The 23,399-nt window shown below is 40.3% G+C and overlaps 1 protein-coding gene and 1 pseudogene across 1 annotated transcript in view; both read left to right on the forward strand.

The window, feature by feature from the left end:
* Nucleotides 1-1,221: 1,221 nt before the first annotated feature.
* The window catches only part of LOC142150402 (alpha-2,8-sialyltransferase 8E-like), a 70,598-nt gene continuing 48,420 nt past the window's right edge, over nt 1,222-23,399 (forward strand). Inside the window, exon 1 of the mRNA XM_075205598.1 lies at nt 1,222-1,333. Within this exon, the coding sequence (XP_075061699.1) occupies nt 1,222-1,333 (112 nt within the window). The remainder of the gene's footprint in view (nt 1,334-23,399) is intronic.
* Nucleotides 10,484-10,583, forward strand: LOC142156236 (U6 spliceosomal RNA; annotated as a pseudogene).

Consider the following 23,399-nt stretch of genomic DNA (forward strand, 5'->3'; position numbering starts at 1 on the left):
TTTTTTGAAATGGTCGAGGCCCCGGTGGCAGAACAGGACAACAGCCGTCAACCCCTCCAAAACCAGCAACTACTCCACCGTCACCAACCCAGGGAGCGTGTCTTCAGGCCACAATTCAGCCACTTTGAGATGTCTGATGCTGAGGTGATATATTGCTATTGGCTTCCACCTCATCATGGACAACCTGTGCATTGTACAAAGTGCCCAAAGCCAATGTGCAACATCCCGACAGCAATACCGCCATTGACCAAACTGTTGTATTGCATTTTTACATCACTGGCTCATTCCAGACGACAGTGGGGGACGTAGCAGGAATGTCCCAGAAGCTCTTCAGTCATGTGCTGGAGGCTGTTCTGTGGGCATTCTTCTCATGGCTCAAGCAATTCATCCATCTGCCACTTGATGAGGAGTCCTTTGTGTCCTTAAAGCGGCGGGTTGCACCCATAACCGACTTTCTGCACATCATAGGGGCAGCAGACAGAACACAGTTGAGACCTGGTAGCTGTGTGGCCAGGGGGTACACATGACTTATATGCCTTTTCGACAAACAGGGACATGGCAAAGATTGAAGTGGGAGTCAGACCATCTTGTGTTAATATGTACCCCGTGGCAATATATTGCATGTAACAATTCCAATTTTTGTCAGTTTTTTTTTTTTTTAGCATACTGGCAGATTCGTATGGAGCAGTCAAATATTTTAGTCCTTTATTTTTAAGTGTGATGTTTACCTAGATATACCACGTGACCAGCATCCCCCAAATATAGGTCTCAACATTTAAAAAGGACTTCCCCTCTTTGTTTTTTTAATTTGGTTCTCTTGGCTTCTCTGAATGAATTTCACCGTTATCTTGACATAGTAAATATTGCACCACTTGTAAAGCAACACGTCATGTTCGCAACTTTTTTTGGGCTAGTTGTTTATCATTAACATTTTGCCCTTTGTTTTTCTTGGCACCCTTTATAGGAGGCAACATGTACCCTTTCCGCACTTGGCTCCTCACTACTCCTTTGAACCCACACACGGAGCAGGAAGTCTTCTACAACTCGGTGCATACAGCCATTAGATAAGCTGTAGAGTGGGCATTTGGCCTTTTAAAGGTCAAACTCTACTGCCTGGAACGGTCTTGTGGTGCATTTATGTATGCACAAAGGATGGCATGTGTTATAATTGTTCTGTGTGTGGTGTTCCATAACATCACTATTAGTAGTGGGGTTCCTTGGATGGAAGAGGCCGAGGATGCTGGCCAGGAGGTGGAAGACATGAACCCAAGCCCTTCCGATTTGGGTGAATTGGCCAAATTTAAAGAATATGTCCTGGCTACCTACTTTGCCTGTAAGTAATTTCCTTTTGTCTTACATCTTACAAACACATCATGGCCACGTGCCATAATTTGGGTGATCAATGAAAATTATTTTGATTTCTGCAGCCTCTTCGCCCTTGGTGGCAACTTTTGGGGTGGTTTGAGATGCATCTGCCTTCTAATTTTCCCGTTATGTTGAGGGCAACAGTGGGGAAGAAGCAGAGGCCAGTGGACCAGCTGACAGTGGAGGTGCAGCAGAGTGGAGCTGCGGCAGACATACATTAAGTGTCAGAGGGGGAGAGATGGCAGGGGGGATAAGATAGCAGTAGGCGAAGGGGGGCTAGAGATGGCAGAGATGGCAGGGGAGCAGTGTTAGATTGGTTATAAGTGTTGAAATGAGTATACATGGCCTGATTTCCAAAAAAAAGGGGGTGTGTTAAATGTTGTTGGTGCTGAAATGTATTCCTGGAAAATCAATCAATTTGGACTGGAGAGGGGAGTGAGGCAGGATTGTAAACCTGATGAGGGTAAACAGGTTGCATTTGGGTAGGAACTTGTATCAGAGACTCTTGTGTGGTGACCTAGGGATGATGATAGTTTGGGATAATGGATAGATGGGAAATTGGTGCTAGTTGGTTGGACGTGACATATTGGGCAATAAGGTCAGTGAGATGGGTGAGGATAGTGTTTACTGTGGTCAGATGACTCTGTAAATTGTGCTCCATACGGGTGAGGATAGTGGGGTCAGATGACTCTGTAAATTGTGCTTCATATGGGTGAGGATAGTGTTTACTGTGGTCAGATGACTCTGTAAGTTGTGCTCCATATGGGTGAGGATAGTGTTTACTGTGGTCAGATGACTCTGTAAGTTGTGCTCCATATAGGTGAGGATAGTGTTTATTGTGGTCAGATGACTCTGTAAATTGTGCTCCATATGGGTGAGGATAGTGTTTACTGTGGTCAGATGACTCTGTAAGTTGTGCTCCATATGGGTGAGGATAGTGTTTACTGTGGTCAGATGACTCTGTAAATTGTGCTCCATACGGGTGAGGATAGTGTTTACTGTGGTCAGATGACTCTGTAAGTTGTGCTCCATACAGGTGAGGATAGTGTTTACTGTGGTCAGATGACTCTGTAAATTGTGCTCCATACAGGTGAGGATAGTGTTTACTGTGGTCAGATGACTCTGTAAGTTGTGCTCCATATGGGTGAGGATAGTGTTTACTGTGGTCAGATGACTCTGTAAGTTGTGCTCCATATGGGTGAGGATAGTGTTTACTGTGGTCAGATGACTCTGTAAATTGTGCTCCATATGGGTGAGCATAGTGTTTACTGTGGTCAGATGACTCTGTAAGTTGTGCTCCATACGGGTGAGGATAGTGTTTACTGTGGTCAGATGACTCTGTAAATTGTGCTCCATATGGGTGAGCATAGTGTTTACTGTGGTCAGATGACTCTGTAAGTTGTGCTCCATATGGGTGAGGATAGTGTTTATTGTGCTCAGATGACTCTGTAAATTGTGCTCCATATGGGTGAGGATAGTGTTTATTGTGCTCAGATGACTCTGTAAATTGTGCTCCATACGGGTGAGCATAGTGTTTACTGTGGTCAGATGACTCTGTAAGTTGTGCTCCATATGGGTGAGGATAGTGTTTACTGTGGTCAGATGACTCTGTAAATTGTGCTCCATATGGGTGAGCATAGTGTTTACTGTGGTCAGATGACTCTGTAAGTTGTGCTCCATACGGGTGAGGATAGTGTTTACTGTGGTCAGATGACTCTGTAAATTGTGCTCCATATGGGTGAGCATAGTGTTTACTGTGGTCAGATGACTCTGTAAGTTGTGCTCCATATGGGTGAGGATAGTGTTTATTGTGCTCAGATGACTCTGTAAATTGTGCTCCATACGGGTGAGCATAGTGTTTATTGTGGTCAGATGACTCTGTAAATTGTGCTCCATATAGGTGAGTGTAAGGCTTATTTCCTTGATATTGTTCTGAATTGTGGCTTGGATTCCATAAGATTTAGTTAGCATTTGCACAGTGAATCATGGCCACTGACTTCTGTTTCCTCTTCCATCTCCAGCTCTTTAACCTCTCGGACCTCCTCCACCAGTTCATCCTCTAAAGTAAGTAGTCACAAATAGAAAACTATCATCTTAAAATATGAACCACTGTGTGGTTAATAATTACTCAGATAATTGTGTGTGTGTGTCCACCAGCATGTATGTGATTTCGTTTTGGGGGGAGGGAGGCAAAAAAATGTTTGTTTACTCTGCTTTAAAAAAAAAAGCTGCTATATTTCAACAGATTTCATCCAATACAAGCAGTGTTAGCAATGTTCTCAGGGAATGAAGCCTGTAAATAACCAAATAATCCATATAAATGCTTTCAAACCACTTTTTAACTGTTTTATATTTGTGTAGTGCATTAATGACTAACTGCCATCCACATGGCATGTAATATAATAAAATGTAATACAATGTAGCCATTTGAACTCAAACAACCTTGAACATGTTCACTTTGCTGAACTCTAGCTCGTATTTTTTAGTCTATCTAAAGTTTGTAAATTTTGCGCTAATTTCCAAAGTTTGGAGCCATTCATCTAACCGGATACCTTGTCAGGACTTAGCGAGTGGGTTATTGAGGTTTATAAATCTCTTACATAAAGTTCATGGAGACTGTTGCTGTGTTATTTGGTACAGATAGAGACACACCTTATAGATTACTCTACAGTGTAATCATTTAACAGAACCCTGAACAAGGGGGATGAATGTCACAGATACATAGTGCATTGTGGATAGTGTATTAGTAAATAATGAGACAACGTTTGAAGCTTAGCCTTACTCTTCTCGCCGTATTAACATGCTATGGGTTCTACTACAGTCTACATAACCATGGACAGAAGCATCACAGGTAAATCAACAGTTATTTACTTAACTGAATACACTTTTTAAAGGGTATAAAAAAGATTAGAGAGAAGCAGAGTGAGTAAGTGGCAGGGAGTGATGGAGAGAGAGAGAATGATACTTAGGAAGGAAGATAGCGAAACAGAGAGAGTGTCAAAGTGAACGAGAGACAGAGACGGAGAAAGGTAGAGCTAATGGTACTTGAAAAAAAAGAGAGATTGAGAATGAAAGAGACAGAATGAATGAAAGAGAGAGAGAGAGAGAGAGTGAGTAAGAAAGGATAGAGGGAGGGGGGCAGGGAGAGAGGAGGAGATAGAGAGAGAGTGAAGAGAGAGAACGTTAAGATAAAGAAAGCGATAGAGAGACAAAGAAAGAGAGAAGGATAGAGTGACAAGGAGTGGCACAGGGAGGAAAAGGCATGGAAGGAGAGAAAGAGAAAAAAGAGAGAGTGAAAAAGTGTGTGAATGACAGAGAAGGATACGGAAAGAGACAGAGATACAAAGGCATAAAGTTAAATTGAGACACCGAGTAAAGAAATTAAGCAATGTTCATTATACACAAAACTTATCATATTAAAATACATAATTTTTACTTCATGTCAAAGGTCATGGAAAACACAAGCGATGCTGTCAGCGGCTGAATGTTTCGACCTGAGGTCTTTAATTTTAAATTCTACCATGAAAAAGTGAGTTAACCCTCTCATAACTCTTAATATCACTAGGGTGTGAAATTGTAAATTATTATAGAGATGTGATTTACAGTCCTCAACATCTTCATTATCAGTGTATACTCAGTATTATTATACAGTGTGATCATTATCAGCGTATTATTATAAATGTCAAAAACATGTTTCAATAAATATATCTGTTTTTTAGATTTAAATAGTCAGTTCGAGTTTACTAGATTGAGATTGACAAGTATTCAATTTAAGAATGTAACAAACTCGGGGGAATTCAATTCCCCGGAATTTGCGAAGCATTAAAACTATTACCATTATTACAGTAGTTTTAACCCGGCTTTTCAGTCGGCATTGAAACTACCGTAATAACGGTAATAAAGCACATTATTACTGTAATAACAGTAATAATGCCTTAATACGGTAATAATGTGCTTTATTACCGTTATTACAGTAGTTTCAACGCCGGCTTTTTGCTCGTAGCTCAGGGAGCTGCGAGCAGAAAGTCAGTATAGTTTTAACGCCGCGGAAATTTCGGGGGGAATTGAATTCCACCCATTGTCTTGTAGTTACTCTGGGCCTGATTCATTAAGGATCTTAAATGAAGAAGTATCTTATTTCAGTCTCCTGGACAAAACCATGTTACAATGCAAGGGGTGCAAACTAGATTTCTGTTTTGCACATAAGTTAAATACTGACTGTTTTTTCATGTAGAACAAAAATACTTGATAGCTTATTTGTACACTGAAATTTAAAGTTGTGCTACATGAAAAAACACTTAGTATTTACCTTATGTGCAAACAGAAATCTAGTTTGCACCCCTTGCATTGTAACATGGTTTTGTCCAGAAGACTGAAATAAGATACCTCTTCATTTAAGATCCTTAATGAATCAGGCCCTCTGTTTGAATAATATTACAACTACCCTCAAATTATATAATGAGAAGTCACAATCGGCACGAAGACATTAATCTTTTGCACACTTTTCTAGATAATCAGTTTCTCTAATTTAAGTTTAGATTAGAAGCTGTCTGACAAAGTGCTGCCTTGTTTTGTTATAATATCAATCACTCTCTCTTTTGTAGTTGCTTTGTGTAAGTTATTTAACTTCTTAACTTACAGACATTCAGTATTTATTGCCTGATATAAGGTTATCTCTCACGCGACCTCACAGTTTGTGTATGGAAAATAAAAAGCTATAATTCTAAGCTCTATACTTAAGATTGTATTATCTTTTACTACCTATTTATGATTTCACCTATATGACACTAAGCTATTATATTTCAATATACGAAAACAATCCGACTTTCTATTCTACAAGCATTAATTATTCACTGCCCGACATTAGAGCAGATCTTTTAAGTCACTTTATAGTGCGTGTGTTGTTATATATTATACAAAAAAATTAAAATATGATAAGCAGATGAGTCTTAAGTCTAAAGAAGATATTTGAGGGATCATTATATCTAATATATTACAGCTAAATATTTTTCTAACACTCTGAGTAACCATGGAGCAGTGATAGTTTCATTCATATTTATTATACGGCACTGATCTGAATTAAACCCTTACATTGGTATAAATATAACGATATCCATTATCAACTTCAGATCATATATATGTTCTTTATATCTAAATGTGAAACAAATTTTTTTTTGTTATTATTATTGTAGTACAGTGTTAGCCAGAAAAATCTATGTGATGTTAAATACTGTCGTGTCAAAAAAGACAAAATTATTATAGGAGTGATACCAATATTGGTTAACTAAAACAAATTATTATACTTGCTAACTTTCAGAGGCCCCTTCATCCGGCAGGTTTAAACTTGCCTGATGAAGGCAGAATGAATCTAAGAATTAAGTGGATCAGTGTGATTTAATAATAATTATTATAAGGGGTACTATAATTTTTTAATTATCATATTCAGTTCCTGGTGTTTATTTTAAACTGCTACATTTACACCTACATATGTTATTTCGTTGGCATCATGTTTTAAAAATTTTAATAAACAATGAAGAACTTATTTTAATTTATCCTGGATCATAGAAATCGTATACAATGTGTCAGTTATTTGAACAATGCTACTGCATGTGGTTCCCAGATAAGTGCACCACTGACATATACATTCTTTTCACTTTTTGTCTCTGAATATGTTAATTTATGTATTTTGGTACCACCTCCAGAAGATATTTGATGAATATTATATTCAACATATTATCTAATATATAAATGCTTAGTGGCGTCTGTGTGTGAAAAAAAAAAAACAAGTTGCAGCGCCACCTGCTGGGCAGAGTTATACACTGACCTACTAAATTCTTAGTGTGTGTGGGAAAAAAAATTCAAAAAGAGCTGAAATTTGGTAGGGCTCAAACTCATTTTCGTGAGGTAATTTTACCTCATGAACACACATGTGTAGAGGCATGCGTTAGTGTGTGTGTGTGTGTGTGTGTGTGTGTGTGTGTGTGTGTGTGTGTGGAAAAAACTATTTTCTCAGAAAGGGCTCATCCAATTGACCTAAAATTTGGTATACTGACATTATTTGACAAAAAAATTAGCATAGTCAAGTCAGTTAACTTCCATCATCCCCCCTTCCCCCGTGGGAGGGGTAGTAAAGGCTAAATTTACGAGTTGAGGGGTCAAACTCATTTTCGTGAGGTAATTTTACCTCATGAACACACATTGAAAAGGCCGCTTGCGACGGGAACTAACGCTCTTCCCCTGAGGAGGCCTGGGCTAGGTCCAAATGCATGACAAGAACCTTTTTAAGACCTTAAGTAGCTTGATTTGACTAGAATGCATGAGTATCATGCACGGGTTAACTTGTTTTGAATAAGGAGCATCTGGTTTAACCTTTATTTTTTCAATTTATTCATTTTGGTGCGACTGTTTCTCCTTTTTCTTAGTATCACATCTTAGTAGAAGAAGAAAAAGAAGTTTGCTCAAGATGGTTCAGAAATTTTAATTCACATTTTTCATTTATTCACATTATTTTTTTTTTTATTTCGCTGTTTTATTATATTGAATACATTTTAATAAATAATAAATAAAGGTTAATTTTTAAAAACAATAGATGCTTATCAGAAAATTAAAAACAAGGGAGAATCGCCTCGAACAAACTTCATTTTTCTCTTCTACTGTTACTGAATTGAGATTAGTGTTTGCACCCCATATCCAATAAATGATATAACATGGAATTAGGGAAGAATAACTCTCAACAATTGGTGCGACGGATAAACCATCTTATTAGAATCACATCTTAACCAAACCATAGCAATAGCAATGTGTCTTGTCACCCACCCTCCTCACCTCCTGCTCTTACCACAATAAACCCCTCACTCCCAAACTTTCAACCATCTTCCTCTTCAACTTGCTCCTTCTCCTGGTTGTTTGAGACATCTCTCGAAACACTAACCCACACCTTATTTCCACTCTCTGCTTCCGTCCACATCATTCCCAAACCTTGCCCTACCTTGCGTGTCTGAGAACATGCCAACCTTATCCACATACCCACACTTTCCTCTCTCCCCTTCTCCTGCCAGATCTGTCTGCAATAAACTGAGTTCCATCTTCAACCCCCTTAACCTCCTTGCCTTCTCTGAAACTTGTCTCTTCTCCTATGACTCTTCTCCTCCTGAGGCTCTCTCTAATGGTTGTCTCTCTTTTCCCACACCCCCAACCTTGAGTCCAACAAGGTGTTATGTAAGCATACTGCCCTCTCCCAGCTGCACTTCCGTATCGTTCCCCCTGAGACCTCTCTTTACTTCTTTTAGGTCCACTCCATTAATCTATTCTATCCAGCCCACCTTCATGTTACCATCATCTACTGTCCCACTAGTCCTGTCTCACAATTCCATGATAACTTTGCTTCTTGACTTCTCCCTTTCTTATTCTAGGATTTTCTCTTCATTATACTGGGTGATCTCAATATCATAGTGGATTCCTCTCCCACTCATTCCTTTGATCTAGTCTTCCACCACCTCTGTATCATCTCCAATTTTCCCAACTCACACATCTTGTTCTCCGTCCACACTCTCCTTTCCTTCAGCCTCTCCCCACCTCCTGTACTGATCCCATCACCTAAATCCACACTAGGTGCAATCCTGATGTCCTCAATTCTGACATCTTTTTTTTCCTCACTTGAACCACTCCTCTATCCTTAACTGCCATTGCTAAAGTCACAATCATCTCAGCCAAGTCTAGGGGTCAGTTCTACTTGCTCTTTCTTCTGGACCTCTCCTCCATTTTCAAGTCTGAGGAACATCATCATTTCCAACACACCCTACACTCCATAGCTATTCATGACCCTTCTCTACTGGTTGACTTCCTAGCTATCCAAAAGCTTCTCCTCTGTTTCCATCTCTGGATCCTCATCTCGTCATCTCCCACTACTAATTGGGGTCTCACAAGGCTCAATACTCAGCCAACCGCACTTCTCTCTGTATATCTCCTTTATTGGTGAACAAATCAATTATTGTAGTCTCTTTTTTACCACTTCAATGCTGATGACTGGCACCCATTCTATCTCTCCTCCCCTAACCTAACCTCTCCCCTTCCCTACTCTCTCATGTACCCAGCTGATCCTCTGCTGTCTGTTCATGAAAGTCCCAATGTTATCTAAAGCTAAACTTGTCTAAAGCAGAGCTCATCAACTGGACTCCCTATAGAGTGTAGATCATCTTTACCATCCCTAGCTGGTAAAGTGTACATAATTAGTAGAAATGTAATGCGTACAATTAGGATAATTTTCTAAGATTGTGTCTGGAGCAGTCTTATGTCCTAATACAATTATTTAGCCAGGCCTTGTTCAACATTCTATTGTGTAATCAGCACCTGGCCGTTGTTTATTTTACTATATCATTCTCAATGTCATACAGCATGTGTGACATGGGGAGGGATAGCAGTGGCAGTAATAAAAGGTCATTTTAGAAAATACACTAGATGATATTAGAAGATACACTAAGGTGAGCAAAGCCCATAATGTAAAAAGTGCAAGATGCAAATGTCCTTGAGTCGTCCCACCCTCCCTTATGTTGTATATTAAAAATGGCATGCATAGTTTAACAAACCAAGTATTTCAGCAATAGGGAATGTCAATTTTGTGCCTGAAGTGCTTATTTTGATTGTTGCTTGCTGAGTAGAAAAGTATTTTAACAATTTACTAATGGGCTTTTGGCTAACAGTGGCCATCTGAGAAGAATTATGCCCGCGCTCAGTTAATCCCATATTATATATGGTACCAGCTGCACTGCAATATAAATGCCCTATATGTATACAAAACAAAAAGACAGCTGTTATCAGTGCTTGTCCTTAACACTGCTTATTTGTATGTATCTAGAACAACGAAAACATGAGGTATTAGTTCATATTTTGCTCAAAACATTTAAACTTGTATCCCACTGTCAAGGGCACCACATTGTATGCAGGTCCTACACTGACCTATATGCTTCAAACACCATTGTATGCAAGTCCTACATTGACCTATATTCTTCAAACACCATACTTCAAACTTTCCTAGCTGCTTTTCAAGTTACAATTTAAAAAAGTTTAAGTAGCTTGTATAAAACCAAAAGGGTTCTCCAGTGTGCTGGAATATGGTAACATGTCTTTGGCAACACATATACTAAAATTGGATACAGAAATGATTAGCATGGCCCCTGTGCATGCATGATATGCAAATTCATGAAGCATTCTATATATTTTCACCCTCTTACCCTCCCTATTACCACCTTTTACACAGTTCACACAACAACCCTTTTACCAACATTGCTATGTGACTGGATAATATAGCCCACTAAGCACTTTTTATCTTTACAATCTGGCTAGACCAATATGCAATAAGAAACACTTAGCCTCATTCATCAAACTCCCATTGTCCTATAGATTGTAAGCTTGCGAGCAGGGCCCTCTTACCTCTCTGTCTGTACGTATTACCCAGTATTCCATAATTACTGTGTTTGCTCCCAATTGTAAAGCGCTATGGAATTTGCTGGTACTATATAAATAAATGTTGATGATGATAATGCCCCCCCTCTCCCTTTCTCATGGTTTGATGTGTAGGTCTTGATGGCTCTTTGCTGTTCCTCCAGTTGCTGAAGAATATAAAGTGTGGAATTCCTCCTAGTTATTAGCTAATGTTTCAGTTGGCGGCAAGACAGATCATTTTTTTGCTTTAACAAAAACAGGTATAGATCCTCTGAGTCTCCTCTTTCAAATAAGATGCCCCTTATTAGTTACTTTATAGTGATCACCAGGCAAGAATGCCCTACACTACAGAAAGCATTAAGAAGACCAGAGAGGGGGAGTTATAATGCCCAAATCTCCCCCATCTTGGTTTCAATAAATTAATTTGATGCGCTAATTTTCAAAAAAGGTATGCCTTTTTGGGCTAGCCATATTGTTCCTAGACATTTTATTAATTTCATTCAAACTGTGCAAAGTATCAAAAAATATGCATTATCATTTTCAAGTGCAAATTTTTTAAGAAAAGTTCCCAGATAGGCTCAGCGATTAATTTGACTAAGGGAAAGAGGAGAAAGAGAAGGAGAAGGAGGAGAAGAAGGAGAAGAAGGAGAAGGAGAAGAAGGAGAAGGAGAATGATGAGGAGAAGAAGGAGAAAGAGAAGGAGGAGAAAGAGAAGGAGAAGGAGGAGGAGGAGGAGGAGGAGGAGAAGGAGAAGGAGAAGCAGGAGGAGAAGGAGAAGGAAAAGGAGAAGAAGAAGAAGAAGAAGAAGAAGGAGAAGAAGGAGAAGAAGAAGAAGGAGAAGGAGGAGAAAGAGAAGGAGAAGGAGAAGGAGGAGAAGGAGGAAAAGGAGGAGAAGGAGAAGAAGGAGAAGGAGAAGGAGGAGAAGGAGGAAGAGATGAAGGAGAAGAAGGAGGAGGAGTAGAAGGAGAAGAAGGAGAAGAAGGAGGAGAAGGGGGAGAAGGAGGAGGAGGAGGAGATAGAGGAGGAGAATGAGTAGAAGAAGGAGAAGGAGGAGAAGCAGGAGGAGAAGCAGGAGGAGAAGGATCAGGAGATGAAGAAGGAGAAGAAGGAGAAGGAGAAGGAGTAGAAGAAGTAGAAGGAGGAGAAAGAGAAGGAGAAGGAGGAGAAGGAGAAGGAGGAGAAGGAGTAGAAGAAGGAGGAGAAGGAGGAGGAGAAGAAGAAGGAGAAGAAGGATAAGGATGAGGAGAAGAAGGAGAAAGAGGAGGAGAAGGAGGAGATGGAGAAGGAGGAGGAGAAGGAGAAGCCGGAGGAGAAGGAGAAGGAAAAGGAGAAGAAGGAGAAGGAGGAGAAAGAGAAGGAAAAGGAGGAGGAGGAGGAGAAAGAGGAGAAGGAGAAGGAGGAGAAGAAGGAGAGGGAGGAGAAGGAGAAGGAAAAGGAGAAGGAGAAGGAGGAGGAAAAGGAGGAGAAGGAGGAGAAGGAGGAGGAGGAGGAGAAGAAGAAGGAGAAGGAGGAGGAGAAGGAGAATGAGAATGAGAATGAGAATGAGAAGGAGAAGGAGAAGGAGAAGGAGAAGGAGAAGGAGAAGGAGAAGGAGAAGGAGAAGGAGAAGGAGGAGAAGGAGAAGGAGAATAAGGAGGAGAAGGAGAAGGAGAAAAAGGAGAAGAAGGAGAAGGAGAAGAAGGAGAAGAAGCAGAAGAAGGAGGAGGAGAAGAAGGAGAAGGAGAAGAAGAAGAAAAAGGAGATTGAGGAAGAGAAGGAGGAGAAGGAGAAGAAGGATAAGGAGAAGGAGATAGAGGAAAAGGAGAAGGAGGCGAAGGACAAGGAAAAGGAGAAGGAGGAGAAGGAGAAAAAATGGAAGTAGGAGAAGGAGGAGAAAAAGTTGAAGTTCAAGTGTTCAAGTTTAATTCTTGTCTGAGTTCAAGTTGCAATGTAGTGCAGAAGTAGGTTCGATGTTGACTAAGAGGGAGAGGAGCAAAGCTAAATGTTATGGTAGAGAATTTACTGACTTTGTGGTTGTACGCTGTGAGAAACTTAAGTGAGATTTATGAAAGAGAAGCAAATCAAAAGATCACCTTGTATAGTGAAGGTATTGATAAAAGATTAAAAAGTGAGAGATGGAATAGATGAAATCAACCACAAGCCACAGAGCAGGAGAAATAACTGAAACAGAGGAAAGGTCTGGGGGAGACGTGTGGGGGGAGACGTGTGGGGGCAGACATGTGTTTTCAACGCTAAGTGTATCTCTCAAAAAGTGTTTGAAAATACAGTTAAACAAGACAGTTGAATAAATATTGAACAACAATTGAAGATATTTAGAAATAATCTGCATCTACTGCAGCCTTACTTTCCTACTTCTCAGATTGCACAGGATATTGCAACTAGGTAATTCTTGTAATTCCCACAATTTTATTATTTTACTCATAAATCCCAATGTTTGCAAAAATATTTTTCTTATTCTCCTTTCATGGTGGCTAAGTGGTTAACACTTCTGCCTTACAGCACTGGGGTCATGAGTTCAATTCCCGACCATGGCCTTATCTGTGAGGAGTTTGTATGTTCTCCTTGTGTTTGCGTGGGTTTCCTCTGGGTGCTCCGGTTTCCTCCCACACTCCAAAAACATACTTGTAGGTTAATTGGCTGCTATTAAAACTGACCCTAGTCTCTCTTTCTCTATCTGTCTGTGGGTGTGTGTTAGGGAATTTAGACTGTAAGCTCCAATGGGGCAGAGACTGATGTGAATGAGTTCTCTGTACAGCGCTGCGGAATCAGTGGCGCTATATAAACAAATGGTGATGATGATGGCATTATCTTTAGAACTATATTCTCCTTCACCCTTTCTGTAACACACATCTCTGTCCATATTGCTCTTTCATTCTTCACTCACCTCTAGTTAACACTCATGAACTTTTTTCCTATTTAAATTAAATAGTTGTAAGAGCCTCATCCTGTTGCCAGAAACTAAAAGGACACACATCTTACAATCATCTTTCCTACCTTCCTTCCTCCCTGCTTCTGTTAGCTGGTGATATATCTCCTAATCCAGGTCCCCTCACATTTCTCCCACACATTTATCTGAATGCTATCGTAATCCAGCAAACCTCAAAGCATCACCTGTCTCCCCTCTCTTCCAAAGTCCTTTAAATGTGCCCTTTGGAATGCACGCTCTGTTTGTAATAAACTTAACTCCATACACGACCTCTTCCTCTCAAACAACCTCAACCTTCTGGCAATAATAGAAGCATGGCTCACGCAATCAGACACTGCCTCACCTGCAATAGAAAATTTTGAGAATAAAAGGGTGGCTATAGAAGGCACACCTATTGGATCTGTCAACTTACCCACCAGTTCAGACTCAGTCCCTAGTAGCGCTATAGGCTGTAATATGTGTTGTATATAACAATAAGCTGCAGTCACAAGGGTAGTGGATATACCTAAATAGACAAGACACAAGATATAAGGTAAGAAATGTGTCTGCGCTATAGAATAGAATACAAATAATTATAGAAAAGAAGTCACATTCTGTTGTATAAAACATACGCTAATATTTAATTATTCAAAAGGTTGCATAATAATATGAACCCTAGATGGATAAAGGGTTCATAATGTGAAAAACATAATAGAACAACATTCATAAATAAACTGATTTCGACAATATCAAATCAATAAATAATAATCTATATTTGAAAATTCAATGATGTGCAAAAATGCACAAGTCCCGATAGCATAGAGGAAAATGAGATGATGAAAAATGCAAAAAATTATAGTACTAATAAGTCAATGCTGTTGATGTCAACAAGTGAATGATTGATTATTATGCTGGCAAAAAGCCAGCTGCTCACAGTTGCTAGTGCAATATAAATAGTGACAATCCAGATTCAGATTAGACACTGCAGTGTATGATTGACGATGACATGACCAAATGAAAATATGAGCCAATAGAATAGATAAAATCCAGGTTTCTATCATTCAGCAACTTCTACCAATTATCTGGAGTGATAGAAATGTGGTGAGGTGGGAGACAGTGAAAACACTCTCGGGTAGTAGAAGTAGAAAAACAGCAGGAGCTGTAGCTGGCATCCAATTGTGAGGGATCCTTCTATCTAAATCGCTCAGAGGCGAATCCATCGTTGTGTAGATGATATAGGAGGCAACGAGTGAGCGTGCTCGGGCAGCAGTGTATAGAAGGCAGCATCAGCTGTAGCCAGCATCCGGCTGTGAGGGGTCCCTCTATCCAAAGGACCTGGGAGACAGATCAAACGGCAGCGTCCTATGAGGGAGTTATAATTACTGAGTCTTAGGCTGGCAAATATAGCACTGTAGGAAACTCCTGTGGGCGCTGTGAGTGAATTTCATGATGAAAATAGTAGAAGTGAAGCAAATCCTCTCTGCATATATGGGACAAGGTGTAGAGTATGATATGCATAAAATAGTTAGAAATCCAAAGCCTTGACGGGTTTCTGTGCTGTCCTCTTGTGTCGGGGATGGACCCCTGTCTCCTTCTCTGAGCCGTGTCCTGCTGCCTAGCAACGACACGTACTTCCGACCATGCTAGGCCCGCATGCGCAGTAGCTCGCGTCCCGTTGGTAGGCAACAGGACGCTTCTTTCACTGGCCAGTCGGTGGTCAGGATCATCTAACCACCGAGACATCACTCCTCCTATCAGGGCCCAAATTAGGGTATATAAGGCACCTCCCTCCTATGTCTGGTACCAAAGTATTGGTTTCACCAGCTCCAGCGTCCTGTATCCTGCTCCCTTACTCCTGTTGTTTGTACCTTGGTTCTTGACTTTTGGCTTTGTACCTGACTATTCTCTGCCTGGCGATTTGGCTCTGTCGTTACCTGGAATCTGACCTTTGGCTTGCTTCTGACCTTCCTTCTGAAACACCCTTGTGTACTCCACCATCGTTTGGCATTCGACCCGGGCCATACGACCATCCCTGTCTCTCCCGCTGCACTGATAACTAACTTGGAGAACCGCGACCTGCTCACCTCATGCAGCTAAGCCCGTACCTCCTTGCAGGGGTCCCTGGTCAATACCGGGGTTGCGTTAGACGCCGCGCCTCCCTGATTATTTGCTTCACTATCAGTCAGTGGTATCTTCTAATATCATTAACTTGACATGTTGGTTCCCCTTTCATTCACATCCCCAGACCTGGAGGCAGACAAGGAGGTGGGGTTGAACTACTTCTCTCCCCACCGTGCATATTCATAATTTTACCAAATGTCCCATCAATCACGTTCACATCTTTTGAAGTACATACTGTCTGGATTTTTAACCTATTCTCTATGCGTGTTGCTGTGATCTATCGCGCCCTTGGACCACACCAACAATTGCTTGAACATTTCTCTGCATGGCTCCCTCACTTCTTACTCTCTGACATCCCCACCATCATCATGGGTGATTTCAACATCTACTGCTAATCCATGTTCCAATGCTGCTTCAAAACTGCTCTCTAAAATCTAAACTTGACCTCTCCAAGTGGATTGAATCTACTACTCATCAGTATGGCCACTGTCTTCATCTTGTTTTCCCTAGACTATGCTCAGTTTCTGATTTCCTTAACACTCCGTTCCCCCTCTCAGATCATCACCTTATTAGCTGCTTGCTCAACCCCAATTCTTTACCCTCCCCACTGTCAAACTCTTCCAAGCCTTCTCGCACCCGTAGAAATAATAACTCTATTGATTTTCAATGGTTTTCCACCTCTCTACAACACCTGCTTTTCCCAATTTCTATATTCTCCTTCCCTGATAGGACATTTCCTCATTTTGACCAAACCCTAGAAACTGTCCTTGATCAAGTGACTACAGCGAATCTTCATACGCTGTGTAGACTTTGTTGTCAACCGTGGCACAAAAAATGAACATAAAATGTTCAAAAACTCTCTCGCAAAGCAGAATGTCATTGGCGTAAATCTTGTACCTCTAATGATTTCAGCACATATACTGCTCTCTACCACGCCTATCGAAATGCTCTGGACACTGCAAAACAAGCAAACTTCCAATCTCTCATCTATGCTCAGGCTTCTAACCCCAAACGTCTTTTTAACACATTTCAATCTCTTATAAACCCTCCCACCCCAAACCCTCCGGCTACCATCAGTGCCCAGGATTTTTCTTCCTATTTCAAGGACAAGATTGATAAGATCCGACTTCAATGGTATCATCTCCCTCGACAAGCAATCGGCTCAATTCCTTTGTAGCATCCTCTGACATCCTCTCTTCATTTGATCCCACAAATTATGAGGAAGTTTATACTCTACCTCCTGTCCCCTTGATCCTACTCCCTCACAAATTGGTAGGTCCCTGTGCTCATTCCACCTCTAATTAAAATCTGTAATCTCTCTTACTCTACGGGTATCTTTCCATCACTATTCAAGAACACAGTGATTACTGCTAAACAAAATTCTGGCGCAATCTCTCTCTCAAATTGCCCTTCGAGAGAATTGTCTTCTCTCGCCTCACACACTTTCTTACAGCAAACAACCTACTGGATTCTCTTTAGCCAGCCTTTCGCTCTCAACACTCCACAGAGACTGCACTGACCAAGTTTGTCAATTATTTGATCACAGCAAAATCTAAAGGCCATTACTCTTTTCTAATTCTCTTGGATCTAACTGCTGCATATAACACAGTTGACAGCTCTCTCCTGTTAAAGTAATTCTATTGTTTTCAAATAAGCATTGCCCAATCAATTGTATGTGTTTCCAAAGCACAAAGTAATTTTTTTAGCAGATGTAAATAGTCAACAATTCAATACATTATTATGTTATGATACAGTACAGTACAGCCAATACCAATAGATAAATACATACCGATGCTATCGCAAGCGCTCGCTGCGCAAACCACGGGACCCAGTGAACAGTATATCTGTTTAGAATACTGTGTCAGTTGACTGAGAGCCAGGGGGAGTGCAGCTATGATTATATACAGTACAGTGTTACATAGTGAACAATAGAGATGACGTAGATTGTTTCTATAGGTCCAGACGTTGGGTGGGTCCAGGGTAAACAGGTCATAGGCTGATTCAATCTAAGGAATCCAAAGGTGGGGGTCGTCTCTCCAGGGGGTCTGCTCCTTTCATAGCCAGCATCATACAAAGGTTTATTCCCTAATATCAATAACTAAAGTATGCAAAGTGCGATCTCTTCGCCGACTACACCGGACAGCTGCTGATGAATAGGGCTTCAATATGACACTAGGCATGATACCTTTCCTATAACCTGAACCTTGAATATCACTGAAGTGTACGTATAATCATTATATATATATATATATATATATATATATATATATATATATATTACTAATAAACCAAATATTATCTGCTCATAAATTACAGTGTAACGAAACCAATATGAATATGAATTATATAAATAACTAAATGTTGTAATGCGAGTGTGTGCGTGCGTATTTTACCGTGCGATCGCACCACGCCACGTGTTACGTGGCGTACGGATCGCAATCGCACGGCAAAACAATATTAAACCAATATACTTTCGTTCATCCAATTATACGACTTCGACACTCCTCATACAAACGCTACAATACCTAGGTCTTGAAGGCACTGTCCTATCCTGGTTCTCATGCTACCTATCTAATTGCTCTTTCAGAGTTAATTTTTCTGGAAAAACCTCCACTCCGCTTCCTTTATCAGATGGAGTACCACAAGGCCCAGTCGTAGGTCCCCTGCTATTCTCTATCTACACCACTTCTCTTGGAAAACTAATAAGCTCCTTTGGATTTCAGTATCATCTCTATGCGGATGATGCACAAATTTATTTATTCTCTCCCGATCTCTCACAATCTGTGAAATCTCACGTTACTGATTGTCTTTCTGCCATTTCATGTTTGATGTCTTCTCGCCAACTCAAACTCAATCTTTTAAAAACAGAATTAATAATATTCCCACCCAAAAACAAATCCTTTATGCCTGACGTTTCTATTTTTGTTGATAACATGACCATAAATCCTCCTCAGCAAGCTCGTTGCCTAGGTGTAATTCTTGACTCACAACTATCCTTTCCCCACATCGACTCAATCACTAAATCATGTTACATACATCTAAAAAACATTTCCAGAATATGCACATATCTCACACAAGACACGAAAAAACGTAAAATCATGCACTCATCATCTCCCGTATTGACTATTGAAATTCCCTCCTTACTGGTCTTCTCAAAATCAGACTCAAACCCCTACAATCTTTTTTGCATGCAGCGACTAGATTGATTTTTCCTACAAATTGTTCTTCCTCTGCTGAGCCATTCTGTCAGTATCTACATTGGTTGTCTGTTTTTCAACAAATCCAATATAAAATTATTTTACTAACATACAAAGCCATCAGCAAAATTGCACCATCATACATCTTTTCACTTTTCTCAAAATGTCTACCAACTCGACACCTCCATTTTGAACAAGATCTGCGTCTCTCTTCCACTCTCATTACTTCCTCCCATTCCCGGTTACAGGACTTTTTTCGAGCTGCACCCAGTTTGTGCAATTCCCTCCCTTGCACAGTAAGGGGTATATTTACTAAACTGCGGATTTGAAAAAGTGAAGATGTTGCCTATAGCAACCAATCAGATTCTAGCTGTCATTTTGTAGAATGTACCAAATAAATGATAACTAGAATCTGATTGGTTGCTATAGGCAACATCTCCACTTTTTCAAACCCGCAGTTTAGTAAATATGCCCCTAAGACTTTCCTCTAGTCTTCAAACCTTCAAGCGTTCTCTGAAAACCCACCTCTTCAGACAAGCTTATGATTTTCCTCAACCAGCATCTTAATCTCCCTAGGTTACCCTATTACCACCCTCTACACAGCTAGTATAAGATAACAACCCTCTGACCAACATTGCTGTGTGACTGATCACACAGCCCACTAAATACGTTTTACTTTTGCATTCTAGCTGAAAATATGCAATATGATGTAAACTTGCGAGCAGGGCCCTCTTACCCCTATATCTGTATTACCCAGTATCTTTTTATTACTGTTTGTTCCCAATCGTAATGCGCTACAGAATTTGCTGGCACTGTATAAATAAATGTTGATAATGCTGATGAAAGGTCCATTACACAGCTAATTCAATATCCTGAGTCCAGTGAACTTTGTACATCCCAATAAGCCTGAGAGAGGGTGGGATGTGAAGATGACTAACTATGCATATTGCCACATAAACAAATAAATAGCTATATATTAAAAGGTCACCTGATACCCATTATCTCTATATTGCCTTAAATTGGCTTTACAGCAATTATGGTTTTGTGATTTATGTAAAGATAAGAAATTGTATATATTGCAATGTGAATAAATGGTTATTTATTAACCATAGACAATGACCTTATACTCTATATATCTTTATATGCGTTCAATCAACTGTGTTTAAACACCACTCCACCCAAATCATCTATGTTGTTTTTTTCATCTTTATCACACCTTGTTTGCATATTCAAAACCATATAATATTGAGAGTGAAGAGCTACAGTCAGTGGTCAGCAATATACCATAGGAGTCATGGAAAGCACAGTACTATACCACGCAAAGGTGAGCAGGTGTTACATACACTGATAAGTCACAACACTAAAACCACCTGCCTAATATTGTGTAGTTTCCCCCTCGTGCAGCCAATACAACCCGTCAAAGCAAGGACTCCACAAGACCTCTGAATGTGTCCTGTGGTATTTGGCACAAAGACATTAGCATCAGATACTTTAAGTCCTGCAAGTTACCAGGTGGGGCCTCCATGGCTCGGACTTGTTTTTCTAGCACACACCACAGATGCTCAATCGGATTGAGATCTGGGAAATTTGGAGGCCAAGTCAACACCTTGAACTCATTGTCAAGTTCCTCCATCCATTCCTGGACAATTTTTGTAGTATGGCAAGGCGCATTATCTTGCTGAAAGAGGCCACTGCCATCAGGGAATACCATTGCCATGAAGGGATGGACTTGGTCTGAAGCAATGTTTAGGTAGGTGGTATGTGTTAAAGTAACATCCACATGAATGCCAGGATCCAAAGATTCCACGAGTGCATTGTCCAGAGAATCACACTGCCTCTGCCTAATTGACTTCTTCCCATAGTGCATACTGGTGCCATCTCTTATCCAGGTAAACAACGGTCCGCCGTCCAAATGATGTGAAAGAAAATGAGACCGGGCTACCTTCTTCCATTGCTTCAAGGTTCAGTTCTGGCACTCACTTGCTTATTGTAGGCGCTATTGGCAGTGACAGGTACTAACTGCATACCGGGAACACCCCACAAGACCTAAAGTTTTGGAGATGCTCTGGCTAGGTCGTCTAGCTATCACAATTTGGACAGTAACTCTGCTAGTTTCTCCCTAACTTTATCGTTGTGTGTTTCTAGATGTTGGCTTGTACCTCCTTAGAATGTACGTTTCACTTCCTGGGTGGCCTCAGTATTTGTGTGGTACATGGGGACAATTATTCTGACATGAAAGGAACCTGTAAAAAAACAGGTTCTGATGTGGAGGCACTTTAGATTTTCTTAAAACATTCAAAAATGTACATTCTTTGCAAAATATTATTAAAATATAGTTAAATTGAAGTGAAAATAAGAAGGCAGAGATAGCAACCTTAAGGGTTCTTAGTATTAGGAATCAGTGTGTGTTCTAATGGTAGCTATTTTGTTATTTTGTATATTATAATTACATAATTATACGCTTTTTCCTATCTCCTATCAGTACAATCCCTGTCTCTCAATGAGTGAGAATACAAGTCACATGTCATGCCTGACTGCAATTACATCTCTATGAATCATATATCCCACATGTGGATATTTTATTTTACACATATTTTTTAGTGGTTATTTATCTCCTATAAGGTTCAATTTTTTTTTAGTTAATGTGTGTTACGCTGTGAACATTAGCAAACTCCTCTACCGAAGAGAATACATTTATCATGTGGTTTATCCATACTTGCCAACTCTCCCGGAATGTCTGGGAGACTCCCGAAATTCGAAAAACCAAATTTTGGTTGGTCTCACGGACTCCCGGGAGAGCTGGCAAGTTTCCCGCATCCCGCTACTGTCTTCCCGAAACGACGCGATTTGCGGTGAATCGCGTAATTTTGGCCCCTCCCTGTGACAAAGCGGCATTTTCATCGTGGGGGGCGGGCCAAAATTGCGCCATTGGCCGCGCCCCGCCCCTCCCGCCCTCCAGTCACGCCCCTCTCTCGGAAAGAACTTTGCAAAAGTAGGTAAGTACGGGTGTATCACATTCAGCAGCATTGCATTGTCTGTAAGATGGAAACTCAGTTATTCATTGGACATTTCCCCCTATTTAAACTGTCCTGTGTGAATAAGTAAATTCCTGATAATATGCCACTATAATGTCCTTCACTTTCCTGTATTTACTTATCTCACAGTTTCCTATCTCTCCCATTTCAGTTGTATTAAATACGACTTAACCGGTTGGTATTGTATCATATATTTATGCCTTTTAACTGGGGTATTAATTCTGGGATAGCTGTGATGTTGCTAATAATTACCATGTGACTGAATAACATAGACTCAATTATAACTGATAGGAAATAGCACATTGCTACATTTATGAATCATATATGTCTTATATTGTCGTTTCTGTTTTACTGCCCACGGATTAAATTCAGATTAATTAGTGATTAACTCTCTATTATTAGATTCCATTAGAATAAAATTAAATCTAATAATTGAGAGCTGTTCACTGATTGATCTGAAATGAATCAGTGGGCAACAAAACAAAATATGGAATATATGATTCATAAATATAGCGATGCACTATTTCATATCCGATGTGTGGGAACTTATAATTAATACCCCAGTTAGAGCACATACACATAGGGTAATAGGACATTATACTGGTATATTATTAGCAATTTATCTGTTTACAGAGGAAAGTTTAAACAACTGGAACATCTCTAACTAATATCTAATGATTTACCACTCAAAGCTTAGCAGCATTTTGCGATCTATAGATAACTGTACATAACAGACTTTGCAATTCAGCGGAATCTGAACACACTTAAAGTTAACACTCGTAATCTACAGTAGAAGAAATATATAGTTTACCTGGCAAACCCCATGATAACATTTATGCTATATACCAGTGTTGGCTAACCTGTGACACTCCAGATGTTGTGAAACTACAAGTCCCAGCATACCCTTCCAGCAATAAGCTGCCACATATAGTCAAAGCATGCTGGAACTTGTACTTTCACAACACCTGGAGTGTCACAGGTTAGCCAAAACTGCTGTATAGAATGCTTGCAATATATATAGAGTGTAAATCAGGGCCATAACTAGAGCTGTGCTATAGGGGTGACCTCCTGGGGCACAGCGCTGAAGGGGGGCGCAGGCAGCATCAGACTGTCCCGCCGGGGTGTCGTGGTATTCCCCAGTGGGACCTGATGCTTGGTAGTTGGTGGGGCAGAGCAGTGAGCAGCTCTTTTTTTTTTTTTGTGCCGCAGGGAGAGGAAGGGGGTGGGCTAAGTCAATATGCAATATGTGGCACTTAACCCCATGTATCACTTTCCAATTTTCTTGTTGTTTGTAGGCTTCATCATCATCATCATCATTTATTTATATAGCGCCCC

Source organism: Mixophyes fleayi, chromosome 4 (assembly GCF_038048845.1).
Source record: "Mixophyes fleayi isolate aMixFle1 chromosome 4, aMixFle1.hap1, whole genome shotgun sequence".
Classification (NCBI taxonomy): Eukaryota; Metazoa; Chordata; class Amphibia; order Anura; family Limnodynastidae; genus Mixophyes; species Mixophyes fleayi.